Source organism: Eumetopias jubatus, unplaced genomic scaffold (assembly GCF_037043125.1).
Source record: "Eumetopias jubatus isolate StellerSeaLion01/CBP00866 unplaced genomic scaffold, mEumJub1_p1.0 scaffold_4, whole genome shotgun sequence".
Lineage (NCBI taxonomy): Eukaryota > Metazoa > Chordata > Mammalia > Carnivora > Otariidae > Eumetopias > Eumetopias jubatus.
In genome coordinates this window covers 65640060-65661145 of record NW_028274810.1, presented here as the reverse complement: position 1 = coordinate 65661145, position 21086 = coordinate 65640060, and the positions used below count along the sequence as shown (strand labels likewise).

General features: G+C 44.1%; 1 protein-coding gene across 1 annotated transcript in view; it reads right to left on the bottom strand.

The window, feature by feature from the left end:
- Nucleotides 1-12796, bottom strand: part of RAB3B (RAB3B, member RAS oncogene family) — a 62111-nt gene extending 49315 nt beyond the window's left edge. The window contains exons 1-2 of the mRNA XM_028106736.2: nucleotides 12636-12796; nucleotides 3752-3979 (exon numbers count right to left, since the gene is read on the bottom strand). Coding sequence (XP_027962537.1) covers nucleotides 3752-3979 — 228 coding nt within the window. The 5' untranslated portion in view covers nucleotides 12636-12796. The remainder of the gene's footprint in view (nucleotides 1-3751; nucleotides 3980-12635) is intronic.
- Nucleotides 12797-21086: the final 8290 nt, after the last annotated feature.

Genomic DNA, 21086 nt, shown 5'->3' with positions numbered 1-21086 from the left:
AAACTGGCTGGAGAAATTTAATTGAACACTTCAGACAGCGCCTGTCCTGTTCCAGCACTCCTGGAACCACAGGTGGAAAACCTGGGAAGGGACCCAGTCAGCCTTTGCGTATGGATTAGAGCACAGAAAAAAAGGAACCTAACATTTATTGTGTTCCTAATACATGCCAGGCACAATACTATGTTATCACATGTAGCCCCCCATCGACAAATCTGCAAACCCTCATTTCCATCCCTTAGGTCATTTTGTCACTGTCTTACTATTATGTTCCAAATGCTGTATTCTCCCAAAATTCATACATTGAAGCCCTAACCCCAATGTGGCTATATTTGGAGATGGGGATTCTAAGTTAGAGATTAAGGTTAATTGAGGCTGTAAGAGTGGGGTCCTGATCTGATAGGATTAGTGTCCTTATAAGAAAAGACACCAGAGAGCCCACTCACTCTCCATATATAAGCACCAAGGAAGGGCCATGTGAGCACACAGCTAGAAGGTGGCCACCTGCAACCCTTGGGGAGACCTCTTCCCAGACATCAACCTAGCTGGCACTCTGATCTTGGACTTCCAGTTTCTCGAACTGTGAGAAAATAAATTTCTGTTGTTTAAGCTACTGAGTCTGTGGTATTTGTTACCACAGCCGAAGCAGACTTAATTCAGGCCCTTTGTAACTTACCCAAACCACTGGCTTCCTTGCCTTGCTTCCATCTATCCTCCAAACCGAAGCAAGGGATTTTTCTAAAATGCAAATCTGACCTTGATAAAACCCTTCTATAGCTCCCCACTGTCTGGCAACGGTCTCCAAATTTAAGCCCCTGTAGGTAAGGCCATGTGAGCACATAACCACAATATTTGTATATTTACTTAGATCATATGTACATATATACCTACTTCTGTACACAAAAGATGTTAAAATACATAAAAATGATATAACTAATATTTCAATGTTTACATTTTAATGCATTTATGAACAGTACAGACTTTTTTTTGCTATAGGAAAGCACACATGCACAAAATCTCTTTGCCAATTTTTTTTTAGCAAAAGCAATGTGATTGACTATGTCAGATCTAATTAGATCATCATCGATTTTACCTCAAAACATCCCTGACAATGAACTTGTGCTGGGAGTCAGAGAAACATCAGTTCAGCCATTTTCCGTGCTCATTGGGCTCACTATACTGAGTATAGTCTTCAGGCAGAGGTTTCTTTGCAGGACACTTTTTTTTTTAAATTATTTATTTATTTATTTATTTATTTGAGAGAGAGCAAGAATGAGAGAGAGAGAGCACATGAGAGGGGGGAGAGTCAGAGGGAGAAGCAGACTCCCCATCCTGGACTCCAGGATCATGACCCGAGCCGAAGGCAGTTGCTTAACCAACTGAGCCACCCAGGCGCCCTATTTGCAGGACACTTTTAAAACCACATATCCATCGTGAAGGTTTATTTAGTTAAATAAGGGTGGTATAATCAATAAATCCACTGCAAAAGCTCACAACGGCTGAACATAAATGAAGGAGTGAGGGAACCACCCCTGCCAATCCCTTAGAAGGTCAGAATGTCTTCCCCTACTGGAAGACTTTTTGAATTCAAGATATGTGACCATGTGATGTGGAATGTCAATCCACATAAGAAATATTAGTAAACATGCATTTTATGTTCATAGATAAAAATAAATTCTAATAGCTTCTTCAGCTCTCTCAACAATTATCAGGTAGGTAAACCCTGGCCCATGACAAGAAACTTCTGTTTGCTGTGCAAGTTGTCCCTGACCCTCAAGCTGCTGCCTGATAGCCTCTCCAGCAAATTTCTCTCTCAGCACCCCTCCCAGCTCTCCACAGCCTTGCTCCAGTTACCCTGTATTACTCACCAGGCCCCAATATCCTGTGCTCTCATCTCTCTGTGCACTGGCTATGAAGAGGATGTTAGAGCACACAAGGGGAAGCACTTGGCACATAATAGGTACTTAATAAATGCTTACTGATTCTCACCATGAGATGGGCAAACCAAATGGTAGTTAAACCAAAGTGGTTCTTCAATTTTAGCCTGCCTCAAAGTCACCTGGAAGGCTTGTTATAACACACACATTGTTGGGCCATAGCTCAGAATTTCTTATTTAGTGGGTCTCAGGAGGGGCGTGAGAATTTGCATTTCTAGAACTGCATTTCTAACAAATTCCCAGGTAATGCTGGGACTAAAACCACACTTCTAGAACCAATGAACTTAGTAGTCTGTTTAGCTTCTTACATTTCTAATAACTCATAATTCCTCAATACTTTTAAGAGAGACTAAATGAACAAAATAAACTTTTATCTCTATATAAATTTATACTTAACTATCATAAATGGAAGTATGGGCTCTGCAAGACTTCACATGCACAGTGTAGAGAAAAGAGCATGTAACTTGGAATCAGAAGGTCTGAGTTGGAATTCCACTTTGCAACTGTGTGTTCGACCTAAGGCAAGTTAATTACTGAGTCTCAGTTTTTTTCTTCTGTAAAATAGGAGTGAATTAAAATAATATCTGCCCAGGGGGTTAACTGTAAGATAATATATGGAGATAATTTATAAAAAGAAAAGTATTGTATACAGCCAATAAGATATATGCCTAATGTATTGATGTACATTTAACAAGCTGAATGGAGAGATAATAAATAACACATGCATTGAATACTTTAAATCACTAATTTTCAAAATTTCCAATCCTGGTACTAATTCATTATTGAAAAGTATATGATCTACATTTTGCTATATCATCTCATATATATATATGATATATGTAGATATATATATATTATTAGTACCACTGTAGTAATAAATTGGTAGTAAATACCAATAATAATAGCTGTGGTTTCCAACTTCTAAGATGGTCCCCAATGATCCTTACCTCCCAGGATTCATACCCTTGTTTACTTTCCTCCTACACTGAATCAGTGACCAACAGACTACTCTAAGCCTAAGTAATAAGAGACATTGCCACATTCTCTCTGGTTTCTTGGCTCTCTCCTCCTGGGGGACGCCATGAAGATACTTAAGCAACTCCAAGGACAGAACCACATGGGAAAGAACTAAGGCCTCCTGCTAACAGCCAATACCTGATATACATGAGTAAGCAGCTTTAGAAGGGAAGGGATCCTCCAGCCCTACTCAAGCCTTCAGATGACTGCAACCTGAGCCAGTATCTGGCTGCAACCTCCTAAGAGGCCACAAGATAGAAACCAAGCTACTCCCAAATGTTTGATCCACAGAAACTGTGTAATAATGAACTATTGTTGTTTTAAGCCATCAAGTTTTGAAGTGATTTGTTATGCAGTGATAGATTATGAACACAGGAGCTAACATTTACTGTGCATTTACTACGTTTCAGGAACTATGCTAAGAACAAACAGCCCTACGATGTAGATGCTATTATAATCCCCAAAGAGGAAAAGGTAGCCTAGAGAGGTTAAGTAATTTAGTCAAGATTCCATGATTAATAAGTGGCAGAACTAGAAGTTGAATCCAGATTTCTAACTCCAAAGCCCAGATTCTTGGTCACTCATGTGTATGGGCAGGATAAAGCCTCTTAGTTAAGCAGCAGAATCAACTGAGCCCCCAGAGGAGAGAAACTTCTATAAAATCAGCAAGGAGCAGTCCAGGGGCCAGACCTTCAATAGCACTGGTGCTTGATGTCATAAGACCCAGAAGTTCCAAACTGGCGCCCACCTCCCAGCCCTTATATTAGCAGACTAGTCACCCCAAGATGCCCAGGACTCACCCAGATCTGCAGCTTCACTCGTTTTTCATGGCGGTAGACTGTCTTCACCTTGAAGTCAATGCCCACAGTGCTGACGAAGGCTGGGGTAAAGGTGTCGTCAGCATAGCGGAAGAGGAAGGAAGTTTTGCCAACGCTGCTGTTGCCAATGATGAGCAGTTTGAACATGTAGTCAAAATTCTGGTCGGAAGCATCTTTGACTCCAGCTTTACTATCGGTCACGGAAGCCATCTGTAGGAGACACCTGTGGTCACTCAGGAACACACCTCCAGTGTCACCAATCTTTAATGGTTACTCCACCATTCACAAACATACTCTCCACCCAAGCATGACTGAAGAAACACACACACCACAGAATCACCCCAGTACTGCACCTGCTCTCTCAAAGGTTGTCTCAGGATTGGGGTGGAACCTGGTTCCTCCCATTCATTCCTTCTGCAAATATTTACAGAGCATGTTGCTCTGGGTCAAGCCCTGTGCTGGGTATAGGGACTACAAATATGTATCAGACATGGTGTATGACCTCCGAGTGGCCACAGATTAGAGTGAAACAGCATGTAAACACAGGGTAACAAGTCAGTAGATAAATCATAAGACGGAGGGAAGCCTTGGCCCAGGAAGCCCACAAGAAACATCTGACATCTAACCCAATTTGAAGGCATGATGGTCAAGGAGAGTCTCCCATAGGAGGCAGCTCCTGAGCCAAGTTTTGAAAAGAAAAAGCCAAAACAGTAAACACATGAATATTCCAGGAAAGGCTCAGCACAGGGCTATCATTCCCGTTTCAAAATCATTCATGGCTCCCTATGGCTCTAAAGATCAAGCCCAAACTGTTTAACTTGACAAAGAACCAACTAACCAAAGAATAAACTCTCTAAACTTTATCTTCCCCTAGGCCTTCTCCCTACCAATCTGTGCCACTTTTGTACCAAATTACGCTTTAAATATGCCATGTTATTTCTTGCTTTGTCCCTTTAGACATGCATTCTTTCTGTTCACAACACTCTTCTAATAAACTCCTCTTCATGCTTATAGATCCAAATGAAGTCTCACCTTTCCTGTGCATGGCAGAGGTATACATGCACTCCTGCCTCTATGCCCCCAGAGCACACTAACAGCACTGGTATCATTTCACAGCTGTTTACTATTCCAGCTCCTCCTTCAGACCAAGTATCTTGGATCTAATGTACTTCATTTCTGAAGTACATCTCTAGCCTCTAGCACAAATCCTAGTACATAATCAGCACTCAGTAAATGTGTGCTGGATTAATAAAAGTTACCTCATCCCTCTGGGACTCAATCTTATCATCTGGAAAATGGAAAGGACAATTTCTGCCCTGCTTTTCTTACAGGGCTGTTACAGGACTCAAATGAGATAACAATAAGTAAGATCTTAATAAACTGGTAAATCCCACACAGCTGTGAACATTAGCCATTATTGTTCCAAATCCCTTAAAGCCTCGATCCTTTATTTATTTGCTCACTCATCCATTCAGCAAGTATTTATTTATGTGCCACGCCTTCCCTGAGATCCCAGCTCTCTCAAACCTGCCACCTTTCCTAGAACACTTTGGATCTGAACCCCATAATCCAGCACTCGGTCCCATAGTCCTATTGGAGTAGCAGGTGCCCTACTTCTCCACCTGCAATCTCTCCTTATGCTCAACACTGGGTTCTAGGACAGGTATGTAAGTGATCAGAAGAGGGTGGGAGGACAGCCCTCACATGAGATAATATCCAGGGTATCACTGTCTTTAGAAATTCCCGTTTTAGAAGGAAATAGTCAACAAAATCAAAAGACAACAGTCAGAATGGGAGCAGATATTTGCAAATGACATATCAGATAAAGAGCTAGTATCCAAAATCTATAAAGAACTTATCAAACTCAACACCTAAAGAATAAGTAATCCAATCAAGAAATGGGCAGAAGATATGAACAGACATTTCTCCAAAGAAGACATACAAATGGCCAACAGACACATGAAAAAATGTTCCACATCACTCACCACAATGAGATACCACCTCGCAGCAGTCAGAATGGCTACAATTAAACAAGTCAGGAAATGACAGATGTTGGCGAGGATGCAGAGAAAGGGGAACCCTCTTACACTGTTGGTGGGAATGCAAGCTGGTGCAGTCACTCTGGAAAACAGTATGGAGGTTCCTCAAAAAGTTGAAAATAAAGCTATTCTACGACCCAGCAATTGCACTACTGGGTATTTACCCCAAAGATACAAATGTAGTGATCCAAAGGGGCACCTGCACCCCAATGTTTATAATAGCAGTAATGTCCACAATAGCCAAACTATGGAAAGAGCCCAGATGTCCATTGACATGAATGGATAAAAAAGATGTGGTATATATACATAGTGGAATACTACTCAGCCATCAAAAAATGAAATCTTGCCATTTGCAACGACGAGGATGGCAATAGAGGGTGTTATACTAAGCAAAATAAGCCAGTCAGAGAAGATAATTATCATATGATCTCGCTGATATGTGGAATTTAAGAAACAAAACAGAGGATCATAGGGGAAGACAGGAAAAAATTAAAACAAGATGAAATCAGAGAGGGAGACAAACCAGAGACTCTTAAGCATAGGAAACAAACTGAGGGCTGCTGGAGGGGAGAGGGGTGGGGGGATGGGGTAACTGAGTGAAGGACATTAAGGAGGGCATGTGATGTAAGGAGCACTGGGTATTATATGCAACTGATTAATCACTGACCTCCACCTCTGAACCTGATAATACATTATATGCTAATTAATTGAATTTAAATTAAAAAAAATTTTAATTAAAAAAGAAAAAGAAATTCCTGTTTTTGTTCCTCAAAGGAAAGATTTTGACTGGTGGATTTAGCTCTATATGCCTCTCAGGTGAGCTCTAAGGACAAGGAACTGACGAAAATTTAAAGCTCTCTTGCAGAAAGGTCAGACAAATATGTAGGATTATTAACAGCCCTTTAATGATGTAGGAAAGACGTTAGGGTTTGAAGCCGACGGCTGAGAAATAATTTTTTTTTAAGATTTTATTTATTTATTTGACAGAGAGAGACACAGCGAGAGAGGGAACACAAGCGGGGGAGTGGGAGAGGGAGAAGCAGGCTTCCCGTGGAGCAGGGAGCCCGATGCGGGGCTCGATCCCAGGACCCTGGGATCATGACCTGGGCCGAAGGCAGACGCTCAACAGCTGAGCCACCCAGGCGCCCAAGAAGGAATTCTTGAGATGTCTTTGGTGCAAAAAGGTGATTTTATTAAAGCACGGGAACAGGACAGGTGGGCAGAAAGAGTTGCTGCACCGGGGTTATGAGGGGTGCCTGATTATATACTATGGGGTTGGGGAGGTAAGGAAAAGGGAGGTTTCAAAAGAATTTTCATATGCTAAAGAGGACCTACAAGATAATGGAGGCCTTGCCATTGTCAAGTTAAGGTTGTTTTCCCCTCTAGCAAGGTATTAACATTGATAGTTGGGAGATTCCTGGAAGAACGTCACACTGTCCCACCCAGGAGTGGGGGGGGGAGGTTGCAGGGTGTCAGCTTGTGCTTTGTCTTCTGTCACCCTTCTGCTCTCTCATCAAGAGAGGATTGGGAGGGGCGCCTGGGTGGCTCAGTCATTAAGCGTCTGCCTTCAGCTCAGGTCATGATCCCAAGGTCCTGGGATGGAGCCCCGCATCGGGCTCCCTGCTCCACGGGAAGCCTGCTTCTCCCTCTCCCACTCCCCCTGCTTGTGTTCCCTCTCTCGCTGTGTCTCTCTCTGTCTAATAAATAAATAAAATCTTAAAAAAAAATAAAACTCTTCATAAATATCATTTCAATTGACTACATTGTATTCCATCCTATGGATGTGTCGTAGGACCAAGTCTTTAATATTGTACCTTTATTTTTCTATTTTTAATTATTATAAATTAAATCAGAGTGGTTATGTCTTTACATAAATATTTGCTCAGTTTCATATTTATTTCCTTAAGAAGATCCCTAGAAATGGAACTGCTGCTTAAATAACCAGCAGTCATTTTAAGTTAAATAACTTAGTTATTTAACTAAGTTAAATAAAAGCAATTATAAATAAATATTCAGTAACTTTACTGAAACACAGATTGGATCCTTACCTCATTTCACATCCTCTATCTCATTTTATCCTCTAAACCTGGGAGATAAAATTAGATGGGCAGATATTATTATTCCCACTTAATCAAGAAAGAAACTGAGGACCAGAAATTAAGGATTTGCTCAAGTCTCAAAGCCAACAGTTGAGACTAGACCTAGTCTCTTTCATTATAGGAAAGTTCAAAATCCCCGTTCTAGTCCTCAGCTGAATTTTTGGGCAAGTCATATCACCTCTCTAAGTCACAGCATTTTTACTTTAGAATAGAGAAAAATACCTCCTACTTCACGGAGCTGGGATACAAATAGAATGAGCAGTTGCCATATGTAATTAATCTACTATGGTTTCTTGGCCCATGAGAGGTACGCAATAAATATTATTTCATTGGCCCCTCTAATTCACTTCTGTAGTCAAATCTTGTTCAACTGCTTTCTCCCTAATCTGGACTACATTTTTGGAGCTTGTTTTACAATTAGCTGTCTGCCTCCTCTTCTGGATCTGAGTTTTATCCATCCTTACACTCTGTCAACACTGGACCTGTAGCAAATCTTTAGGGCATGTTACTCCTTTCAATAAACATTTATTGAGCATTTGCCATGTGCCAGACTATTGATGTAAATGTCACGTTATTAGTCTTCATTTTTTTCTGATGCAGCTGTTTACACTCTTAGATTTTTGGAATAAGAACGGATTTGGGAGTGTGGTAGCTTCACCATAACAAAAAGCCTGGTTCCTGGTCCCAGCTTTCTCATAATTCAATGTATGAACTTGGGCAAGTCATTTAAACTCTGAACCTCAATGTTCTCATCTATGATGTGATGATATTACCTACCTCCGAAAGCTGCTGTGGATTTTAAGTAACAGAATGCATACGAATGTGCTTCATACACTGTGTTAAGAAAAACGCACGTGGCGTCGTGGACAATCCGCGGGGAAAGTGCCTGCCCTTATGAGCTAGGTCTGCCACAGGGGGTGAGGCAAGAGTAGAAACAAGTTTCAGTTCCTAATCTGATCCACTTCCCTTCATTTCACAGGTTAAAAAAAAAATAATTGAGGCTCCATAAAGAGAAGTGATTTGTCCAAGGTCATATAGCAAGTCAGCTGGAGTATCATGACTAGACCTTCTATTATTTAATGACTCCCAGACTGGATTAGGCTTAGGGAAATTTAAAACTTCAACATTTTTAGGGTGAGTAAAGAAGCATCTCCAGCACCCTGTGCAGCTCTTTCCTAAAACTTGCCATACTGTACTGTCAACATCTGTTTATGTGCACATAGCGTAGCTTTGCCAGTAGGTGGTATGCAAATAGGGAGAGGTGGAGGTTCCGTTGAAAGGCACGTTCAGATGGAAGCCTCTAAGGGAATATTCAGAAGGTGGCAGGGGCTACACAGACATTTGGAAGAGAGGCAAAAAGCATCCCAGCAGGCAGCTACCTAAGGCAGGTATGAGCAGACAGTTCACTGCACAGTGGTGAGTGCAGAACGCATTTGTAAGATAAGCATCGATCAGATCTTCCCTGTCTTTTGTGACAGTCACATAAATGATAGAGCTGGGTAGCTCACTGTCTCTGGGACAAGCCATAAAGATGAAAGCCCAGGGACCATCTGGGAAGTCATCTCTGGTCCCAAGCTGGGGGAAAGAAGAAAATGGCCCCTGAGAGCATTGGTATGAAAAACAAATAAGGCTTTCGGTCTGATAGGCAGAAGAAATAAGTACCTAAGGAGAAGCTAATTCCAGCTAGGAAAGAGGGGAGAGAGTAGGAGAGAGCCCTAAAATCTAGTAAGAGATCAACTCATTACATGAAGTAAACAAGTGAATGAATGAACTTCTCTCTTTTTTTATGATTTTATTTATTTATTTGGAAGAGAGCAAGAGGGAGCACAAGTCGGCAGTGGTGGGGAAGCGGGGGGGGGGAACAGAGAGAGAAGCAGGCTAGGCAGGGAGCACAACGCTGGACTCAATCCCAGGACCCCAGAATCATCACTTGGGCCACAGGCAGACACTTAACCAACTGAACCACCCAGGCGCCCTGAACTTCTCTTGATAGAAATAGCACAAGATTGAGTCCTAGAGACCTAGGTTGAGCCCCTGGCTCTCTCAGCAGTCATGAAACCTCAGGCAGATCAGTTTTCTCATCTACAAAATGAGTTAACAAAAGACTTCCTCGCAAACTGTTGTAAGAATTAAAAACCAATATATGGGAGAGTGCCTTATAAACCCCTTAAAAATTTTTTGTCTGTCTGCTTCATGTTTTCTTCTACCAAGTCATCCTAGGTAGTAGAAATAGCTTGGGGTTCCAAATCAAACAAACTAGATTCAGTTTCCAGGTCTGTCATTTATTAGCTGTGAGACCTTGACCAAGAAATTTTACATGACTAAGACATAGTTTCCTCATTTGTAAAACAAGCATTGTTGGGAAAATTATAGTCAATGTTGGTAAAACATCTAGATAATATACGACATGGGCAAATGTGGACCTCACCCTATTATATGCAAACTGCTCCCTAAAGCCATACTCTATTTTTAATTCAAACTTTCTTTAGACATTCCCCAACCCAGCACAGCCAGCCTAGCCCAGCCCACCTCCTCACTATTTCCCCACGTCTCTTAGAGCCCCAGAAACTGTATCATAATAGCTACCATTTATTGCACACCTACTAAATGCCAGGAACTCTACTAAGTGCTTTCAACGCATTCTGTCTTACACAGAGTGTAGGCACACCTGCATAATATTAGTGGCCTCTCTCTTTTGTACACTGCTTTATAGTTTATGAAGCTCTTTTCACCCATGTTACCATATTTGCTTCTTACAACAATGGGGTGGGGGGATGAGTGAATTGGAGGCAGGAGCACCAGCACAGGTCAATTGTTCACTGAATCAACATTCACTGAGCATCTATTGTGCACCACACCCTGTGCTGTACTCTGGGAAGATGGAGAGGAACTGTAAGGAGTTCTGAGCTTAGGGGGAAAATCTCTCTTTTTTTTTTAAGATTTTATTTATTTATTTGAGAGAGAGAGAATGAGAGATAGAGAGCACGAGAGGGAAGAGGGTCAGAGGGAGAAGCAGACTCCCTGCTGAGCAGGGAGCCCGATGTGGGACTTGATCCCGGGACTCCAGGATCATGACCTGAGCCAAAGGCAGTCGCTCAACCAACTGAGCCCACCCAGGTGCCCAGGGGGAAAATCTTTTAAAATATCCTCTATAGGTTATTGGTATCTCTCTTCACATCATATTCCTTACGAAACTGGAGATTTATTTATTGGGCTGGAGATCATTTTAGAGTTTTGCCTTTTCCCATAGTGTTTCCTCTGACAGGAACACAACTGTCCTCCACTGCTGGCTAAATCCTTCATGACCAGAAAGCCTTCCCTTACCCATCATCTTTCTGGCAGAATGTCTTCTCTGGCTAACACAGTGCCAGGACTTCCCACTACCATAGCCAGGGCTTTTCATGGTATTCCATGGTCTTTCTCCATTTTTATGCACAGAACAGGTGGGCATCCACCTGTAAACACACACTCCTTTTACTGTCCCCAACCCCTTTCCATCTGAATTCCAGGAAGTTGGGATGGAGGGCCCTGTCTTTCTCCCACTCCCCTCCACACCTTTATTAGCTTCCAGAGGCTGCCACCCTGCCCTCCCTAAAATCCTTCATACATTTAGACTAATGAACAGAGGCGGCCAGTGGATAACTATTTCTGTCCAAAATTCTCTTCTTGTCTGTAATCCCAGGTGGTGGTGTATCAGAGTTCAGTGCCTGCGCCCCCTCCTCAGCCTTCTGAGTAGCTAAGACACGTTTAGCACCTGGGTGCCCATGGACTCCATACGGGCCCCATTGTCTTTCCACCCTCACACAACCTATACCTGGCTTCCTCCCCAACCTAACCCAGCACACCCACCATCCTAATCTCTCCAAGCTCCCAGACAGTTCCTCCACCCCCAACCGCCGGACCCCTGCTCTATTCCCGTGCCTCTCCGCCCCCCATCCCTAGCAGAACTCAGGCGCCCACTGCCCATATCCAAGGCCACTGCCCTCTACCTCCACCAGCTCCCCGCCCCCTTCCTCTGCAGTCTGGGTAGACCCAGCCTTGCCTCCCACCTTCCCAGTCTTGCAGGCTTCCCACCTCCGAGCCCCACCCCCCAGCCCCGACTCATGGTTATCCCCTGTGCCCGCGCCAAGCTGGCCTCGGGCTCCGCATCCTTTTCGCTCCCAGCTCTCCATTCACATTCCCTCACCCTCTTCCCCTCTCCCCGACCAACACCCCCCTCTGCCCGGCGCCCCTTTCCCTCATCACCTCACTGCTCTCCAGCTCACCACGACCCCTGCGGACCCCGTGTACTGCCCTCCACGCCGCCCCCTTGCCTCGCTGTCCTCAGTGCCCTCGTTCAGCGCCCGCTTCACGCCCCTCAGCTGCCTGGCACCCCCTTCCCGCACTGCCCCTCTCAGGCCCTCCTTACATCTCCCCGCCCCCAACGCCCCGTGTTTTTCCCCAGCGAGCCCCTACTGCGCTCCAGTGGCCACTTTTGCTTTCCCACCTCCCGCCGCCCCCTGCCCTCGGAGCACCCCTCACCGCCCTCGCGGTTTAATAGACCCCCTCAGCTATGCGCCTCCCTCCCGGTCATGGTGCCCCCTCCTCAGCGGCCTCTTCCAGCCCCTTATTCTCGGTGTCGCCTCCCGCTACCCGCACCCCTCAGCGCCCGCTCGCTGTCGCCAGAGCCCCGAGCCGGGGTGGGTCCCAGATTCTCTCCAGGCGGGGTGTCCGGGCCGCGCCCCTTACCTGGGACTCCGGGTGCGTTACGAGCGGCTTGCTCCTGGCAAAGCTGCGGGACGGCGGACCTGGCGGCACGAGGCAGAAGACGCAGCCGGGTTCGCGGAGCACGGCGGTGCGAGTCGGTGCGGGTCGGGTCTGGTGCCCACCGCGGCTACTTAGGGCTGAGGCTCTGGCTACAGCTCGGCTCCGCTACTGCCGCGTCCAGGCCCCACCCACGCCCCGCCCAGGGGCGGAGTCTGTGTTCGCTCCGCCCCGGGCTCCAGCTGCCGGCAGGTGTAGAAATTCGTTGTATCTTGGATCCCTGCCCTCCCTCCACCCTGAGTTCGCTGATATCTGGGTGACTACCGTGATTTATCTTAATTGTCACATCTCATTTCACAGACTGAACTTACTATGGTGATCAGAGAGCTTTGATAATAATGTAGATGATGATGGGTACCCAGCTTTGCCATTTCCAAAACACTCTCCTGTCATATTGCTTCATGTTCACAAAAGCCCAGGAAGAAAGGCAGAACCTGGACGGCTGACTACAAGAGGAAACTAAGTCAGAAACCTGGGCATTGTGCTTTACTCGGTGCACTCCTTCATGCCCCACATCCCATGAGTCTGGTAATAACACCTCCTTATCATGTCCTATCTCTGCCCTTCCTCTCCATCTCCACGGCTCTCACCCTGTTTCAGACCTCATCACTTCTTGCCTGGACTAATGTAACAGCCTCCTAATTGATCTCCCCACCTACTCTTCAATTCATCCTGTACACCAGCAGCCTGAGTGATTGTCCTAAATGTCACCATGCTACCATCAACCTTATTAAAACAAAACAAAATAAAAACTTTCAATGGCTCCCATTATTAGCAGTAGGTTGGAGTAAGAAATTGTTATTGCCAATCATTAGGAAGTCCCAATTCTGTCAGAGGAGGCAGGTACAGGAGGCAATTTGACCTCCCATCCTGACATGGACTTCACTTTAAGTCTTCCTGAGGTCATAGGGGTAGTTGCCAGCTTTGATTTAGAATCATCATCCTTCCCCACACTCTTCCTCCATTTCAAATCTTAGAGGTCTGAGTCAGATACCAAAACCATTTTCCCCCAAGTTCCATTATGACCCTATCTGCAATTTGTCTCCCCAAGCTGGGGAACTGCCCAATTGACAGTCCCTCTGATTGTCTAACTTCTCTCTCAGACTCATCCTTATACATTTCTGAGCTTCTCCATCCCTCTCCCCTTCACTCACCTTCTGACTGCCCACCTCCCTGGCCGACCATTCCACTGTACCCTATAGAACCCTGTTCCTTTATCAATAAACTCTCCTACACCCTCTGCTTCAGAGAGTTTTCAGGTTACTTCTTTTCTTGTTGAGACTTGACCCTCTTCCAGGACTCCTCTTGTAGTCCCTCTGCAAGAAGGCTTCTCACTTTCCCACCCGCCACACGCCATAAAACTAGGCGGTGGAGTCAGCATTGCCTCATTAGTCCCTGTCCTGCCATCCTGACTTCAGTAGCTGTGTGGTTTCCTGATCCCTCAGTCCTTTGTCTCCTCTTCACATCACTTTGGCCACTGGCTCCCATGGTCACACCCTGAACTTCTTACTAACCCCAAACTAGTGCCTTTGTGATCCCCAAATCAAATATCCTATACTACCTGTTCTCCCACTCCCTGTCTCCCACAAGGCCCTGGTTTACTCATGTCAAAATGGGTGTAATGATAATGACGATTTATTCTCTTTTTTAAAAGATTTTATTTATTTATTTGACAGAGAGAGACACAGTGAGAGAGGGAACACAAGCAGGGGGAGTGGGAGAGGGAGAAGCAGGCTTCCTGCAAAGCAGGGAGCCCGATGTGGGGCTTGATCCCAGGACCCTGGGATCACGACCTGAGCCAAAGGCAGACACTTAACGACTGAGCCACCCAGGCGCCCCAACTATTCATTCTTCACAGGAATAATGAGATAACATACAAAACTGTCCTTTTAAAGTTGTGAAACAATATGAGAACAGATGGTGTTGTGTTTATGTAGCCTCAGGTCTTCTGATTACTTTCTCGTTCTCCTTCTCCTGGAAGGTCATGTAGTAAAATGGAAAGAGCACAAAACTGGGGCCAGCTAGATCTGGTTTTCAATCCTTGTTCCACCAGTTGCTTGCTGTGTGATCCTATGCAAGTTGCATAATTTTTTGAATACACACACACACACACACACACACACATCAAGCTCATTTGTAGAAATATCAATAATGAGAGCTACCTCCCAGGGTCATTATGAAGACCAAATAAGAAAATGAGATAGCTACTGAAAAGAACTTGATACAGTGTCAGGCACATAGTAAGCACTCAATAAACAGGAAACACTGTGGTTCTTATAACAGAAAAACAAATGCTATTTTTAGCCACAAGCACCTTCTAAGAAGGATAGACCCTAACGTACAGAAGGCCCTTTTGTCCTACTCAGGGCCTTGAAGAGTGTGGATATATAAGGATGGGAAGAGAAGGAGGAACACTGTATTGCTCTGGATAGAAAAGGGAGGAGAATTTAGAATTCACTTGGCAAAGTAGGAGGGAGAGGCAGAAGATGAGTAGGAAAATCAGTGTAAGGATAGGTGCTACATGGGTAAAAGGTCAGAAGAAACTCTCCCATAGCAGGTGGACAAAAAAGTGTTTAAGCTCTAGGATGCATAAAATGGGATACGTTGTCAAGTGTACGATGTGACCACTTTCTGTGACTCTTGAGACCTCAGTAAAGGCTGTTAAACTCAGGAATGCTGTCTGAGGGGAGTACTGAGGATGAGTGAGTAGGGAAATTGTGCAATGGGCTTTGTTTTTCTGAGTTGAAAATGGAGGCTAGGGGCAGAGACTATGAGAGCACAGCCCTCACATTATTTACAAAAATTCCCAGGAAGGCTTAGAACTTATAAGGATTGTAAAATGTGAAAATGGAAGTTCAAGCCCATTGCATTTAGATCTTAAGGGGGCAGAGAGGCCACTTCTTTTTTTTTTTTTTTTTAAGATTTTATTTATTTATTTGACAGAGAGAGACATAGAGAGAGAGGGAACACAAGCAGGGGGAGTGGGGAGAGGGAGAAGCAGGCTTCCTGCTGAGCAGGGAGCCCGAAGCGGGGCTCGATCCCAGGACCCTGGGATCATGACCTGTGAAGGCAGACGCCCAACGACTGAGCCACCCAGGCGCCCCAGAGAGGCCACTTCTGACACTTGAGCTGTATCAATTATGTCCCCCAATAGCTATCTCCCTATTAACTAGCAGGTTACCACCAGAGAGAAGAACAAAACAAATCAAATTGTATTTAACTGTCTTCACTTTCAGATCTAAATGCCCAAATAAAAACAGGAAGAAAGACTTATTCTACCCCAAAAGTCTACTTTTTACCTTGGATCATATTGATTAATAACTATAATCATTAAGGGGTCCCAGGTGGGGGTGCCTGGGTGGCTCAGTCGTTAAGCGTCTGCCTTCAGCTCAGGTCATGATCCCGGGGTCCTGGGATCGAGCCCCCCATCGGGCTCCCTGCTCCGCGGGAAGCCTGCTTCTCCCTCTCCCACTCCCCCTGCTTGTGTTCTCTCTCTCGCTGTGTCTCTCTCTGTCAAATAAATAAATAAAATTTAAAAAAAAAAGGGGGGGTCCCAGGTGGCTCAGTCCGTTAAGCGTGGGACTTTGGCTCAGGTCATGGCCTCAGGGTCCTGGATCTGTTTGTCCCCTTGCCCCTCCCTCCTCCCCCCTCCCCCACTCATGCACTCTCTCTCTCTCTCTCAAATAAACAAATAAAATCTTTAAAAAATATAACTATAACCATTAAGGCCGTAACATATGATGGGTTCATTCATATCTTTATCTCATTTAATCCTCAGTACAATCATGCAATGTATCAATTGTCATCCCCTTTTTATAAATGAGGAAACAGAACTCAGAAAATTCGAGTGACTTGCCAAGGGTATATATCTGGTAAATGGCAGAACCAGATACCAAGTCTATCTGATTCCAAATCTAGGACTCTTTCTATTCGACCCCAGAATTATGGTTGCTCAGTGAGTACCACTGTGGTGAAGAGTCCTACAAAAAAAAAGTTTCCTTAAATCTTTTCTAATTGCCAGAGTAATCAGCTTTCTCCAGCTCATGGTTTTTATATGAAATATAAAATTGATGCTTTTTACTGAGTGAGAATCAGTCACTTAGAAAAGGTAGTATCATAAGGGTGGATATCATTTGGAATGTTCAGATCTTTACAAGGTTCAAATCCACACCCCAGTGTGAGTCTCTCATGACCGGCCTAGGAACTTAGGTGTGTTGACAGGTTAAGTGTTTTCATCTGACCCCTTCAGAGGTTGCCTCATACAATGAGGGAGCTTACACAGGTGCCAGAAGGTCACCAGAACCTGTGAAGCAGCTCTAGAAACACAGGGTTCACTGAGAGGCTTGGTGGAAGACAGGACTGAGAAGAGGCAGGGGCCAGATGATCTTAAGGCCTCATAAATCATGTTAAAGACTTGGGAATTTACCTTGCAAGCCAAAGGCTTTAAGCAGTGGAGGAACATGGTTACATCTGCCTATAGCAAAGAATGCTCTGATCATGGTGGGTATGACAAATTGAATGGGAAAGGTAGGGAGCAGGGAGATAGCACTCAACAAATAGGGAGCACCATTAGAGATTGCTGTGATAATCCAGGTGAGAGATGAAGAGGAACAGAACTCATATCCTAGCAGTAGGGGAAAGTGAAAAGTAGGGAGATTTTATATGTATTTAGGAAGGATTAAATGTGAGATGTGAGGGAGAGGGAACTGACATAAACAACCAGGTAGACAAGGAAGCTATTTACTGACAACAGGAGCACAGAGGTTGTTTTAGTTACCTATGGTTGTGTAACAAACCACTCTCCAAAATTCATGGCTTAAAACAGTAATAATGTATTGTTTCTCATAATTCTGTGGATGGCTGAATGGATTAGTCTGCTGGTTTTATTTGACATCAGCTGGAAGGTCCCCTGGACCGGGAGGTCTAAGATGGCCTCACTCACGGGTCTGGCAGTTGGTTCTGGCTGAGGGCTGGCTGCCATGGCTATTCTCCAATTCTAATCCACCAGTAGGCTAGACCAGTTTCCCTGGTGGTCTCGGGGCACCCTTCTAAGACGGTAAATGCAGAAGATGCTATCTCTTAAGGCCTAGCCTCAGAAATTGCATAACATCCCATGTACTTTATTCTATTGGCCAAATCAAGTCACAAGCACAGCCCAGATTCCAAGGAGTGGAGAAATAAATGTCACCTCTGATTGGGAAGAACAGCAAAGTCACATCACAAAGGGGCATGGAGAGGATACGGGGAAGAGAAATCTATTGCCTTTCACCAATCTACCACAGGAGTGAGAACAGATTTAGATAATGAGTATCCCAAATGCCACCTCATGCACTAATCATTCCTTCCTTCTCTGTGCTTCAGTTTCTTCATTTGTAAAATAAATGAACGTGCATGGCCATTCTCCCCACCAGCGTAAGTTTATAAGTGAAATTGGTTAAAATGTACATTGAGGACGCTACCCCATCATCAGGCATCAGGGCATACCACAGTCAGCAGGAATGCAATCTGAGACACGCAGGGAAACATTCAAGAGGTGAATAGTAAGAACCCAGGCACCACCCAGCACCCCCTCCCTCTTTCTTCACCCACCTTACCAGTCCCTCACAGAAGCTGATCCATTCTACCTCCTGACAGCTCTCCATTCCTTTCTCTCCTTTCCAGGGCCACAGCCTCCTCACTCTCCTACTGCTACCATAGCCTCCAATTTCCCCTGTAATCCAAGCTTCACATTGTAGCAGCAGAGGGCTCTCGCAAAACCCAGTTTAAAATCCCCTACCACGGGGGTGCCTGGCTGCAGGTGACTCTTGACCTTGGGGTTGTGAGTTCAAGCCCCTTGTCGGATGTAAATGTTACTTAAATAAATAAAATAAAATATTTAAATCAACAAATAAACAGACAGAACCCTGCTCATTAGGAGGTTACGAATCCTAGGAGGGGAGACAAACAAATAAGCAAACAAAATACATAAGATAATTTCAGTTAGTGATGAGCACATTTGAGGAAATATTCCAACAAGAGGAATAAAAGTAACTAGGAGAGGGGATTATTTTAGAATGATTAAATAGAGAAAGCCTCTCTGAGGGAAATGACATTTGAGTTGAGACCCGTAGGAGAAGGAGTCAGCTCATTCCAGAGATGAGGAACTTAAGGGCCAGAGAGGACAGGTGAGTCTCCCAGGGTGAGACTATGGCTAACTGACCAAACTGAAAACCTCCCCTCTTGCAGGATGCGCATGGGCACAGTGATGGTCTGTGGTCAGGGTCTTTGTGTCCACAAGCCCACTCTGGGCACAAAGTCCCCCTTTGTCTCATCAGTTACCATTCACCACTGACCAGTTCTTTTTTTGGACCATCTCTATTGAATAAGGGAACTGAATTAAAATGAACCCCAAGGCTTTCTAAGGTAAACCTGTGTGGGATAATCAAAAGCACATAAGCTTTGCAATCAGAGAGGACTAGGTTCAAATCCAACTTTCACCAATTGTAGTTATGGGATTAAATTTCTCTTGATCACACAGGTTGCTCATCTGTAAAAAGGGGATGAGAATTACTTTACTGGCTCTTTGGGAGAGTTAAATTAAAAGTGATAATGTACATACGGGGCGCCTGGGTGGCTTGGTCATTAAGCGTCTGCCTTCGACTCAGATCATGATCCCAGGGTCCTGGGATTGAGCCCCACATCGGGCTCCCTGCTCGGCGGGAAGGCTGCTTCTCCCTCCCCCACTCCCCCTGCTTGTTTCCTGCTCTCGCTGTGTCTCTCTCTGTCAAATAAATAAATAAAATCTTTAAAAACAAACAAATAAATAAAAAATTTAAAAAGTGATAATGTATGGAAAATAGGTAGTGTATAATAGGATATTACAAAATACCAGCTACTTTAAGGGATCAGATAGCTCTTATAACTAAATCCATCATGCTTGCCGATGGTTTCCCCCTTCAAATACATGTCCAGGGACCTGAAGAACAGTTACCACTTACTTAAAATCTTTAAAATAAGTCAGGTTGCTTTTCTATTTTTGGAAGAATGTCTCCTCTATTTGTCTTTCTCCCAGGGCTTGCTAAGGTAGCCTAACGACCCTTTGCAAAGGTTCAGTCTCATACTCCCTCTTGTGCTCTACATGGGAACTGCATTATCTCAGGACGGACCAAAAGCTATGGTGCTGAAATCAACCTGACTATAGGGGAGAAAAAAGGGAACTAACATTTTTTTAAAGTAAAAAAAAATTACGTTGGGCGTACCCAATGTAGGGCTTGAACTCATGACCTGGAGATCCAGAGTCACATGCTTTACTAACTGAGCCAGCCAGGCACCCCCAAAGGGAACTAACATTTGATCAGCATCTATGTCATTCTTGGAACCTCTGAAGTAGCTTCTCAGGTCTCTCATCAGCCATTCAACAGAAAAGGAAACTGAAACTCAGCAAGATTAAATGACTTTTCCAAGTATCCATGGATAAGAGATAAAACAGACCTAAATAAAGGAAAGAACTGGAAAAATCAGTGATGTTTGTTGCACTATAGAATAAAATTCAACCTCTTTAGCGAACTTGATCAGATCTTTTTTCTATCTTTATCTCTCATCACTAATGCTTTTGGTCCCAGCTCTCTGGACACACAGAATGACTTTAAACCTCAGTGTTTTTGCACAGGACTTTTCTACCTCACGTGTCTTCAATACCCCTCCTTTATCTAGAAAACTCCTTACTCATCCTGCCATCCATCCCACCCTTCTTACTTGGAGATAATTTAATCACCCCCTCCTTCCTACTATTTCTGGACCTTAGGCTTGCTGTTGATACTGAGAGCTGAAGTAAAATGTTCAGCCCTAGGAAATTAACACTGCCCATGCTTTCATTCAACAACTATTTATTTATGGTATACAGGTATGGTAGCAGTCGAGCACTAGAAAAACAATAATAAGCAAAACAGTCTATTCTCACAGAGCTTATGTTTTAATGAGGAAATCAGACATTAAATAATCACACCAATAATTAACATTGTGATAATTGTTTTGAAGGAAAAGTAGTGAGGATATAAAAGAAAAGGCCATTTTGGTGGCATGATCAGGAAAGGCTTTTCAAATTAACATTCAGGTGGGGTTTCTGAAGAATGAGGTAGGCGAAAATATGGGGAAGGACACTCCAGTGAGGGAAGAGCATGTGTAAAGGCACGAGGAACTCTGAAAAATGGAAAGAACACAATTGTGGCTGGAATACTCACGACAGACTGAGAGAATTACATGCATTGAAGATGGAGAGAGACGTGTGGGCCTAAAATTATAGCATCCACTTAAACAATATTACTGATTTTGGAATTCATCCTGAGAATAATGGAAGAGAGACAATAAAGAGTTTCAAGCAGGGAAATGATATAACCA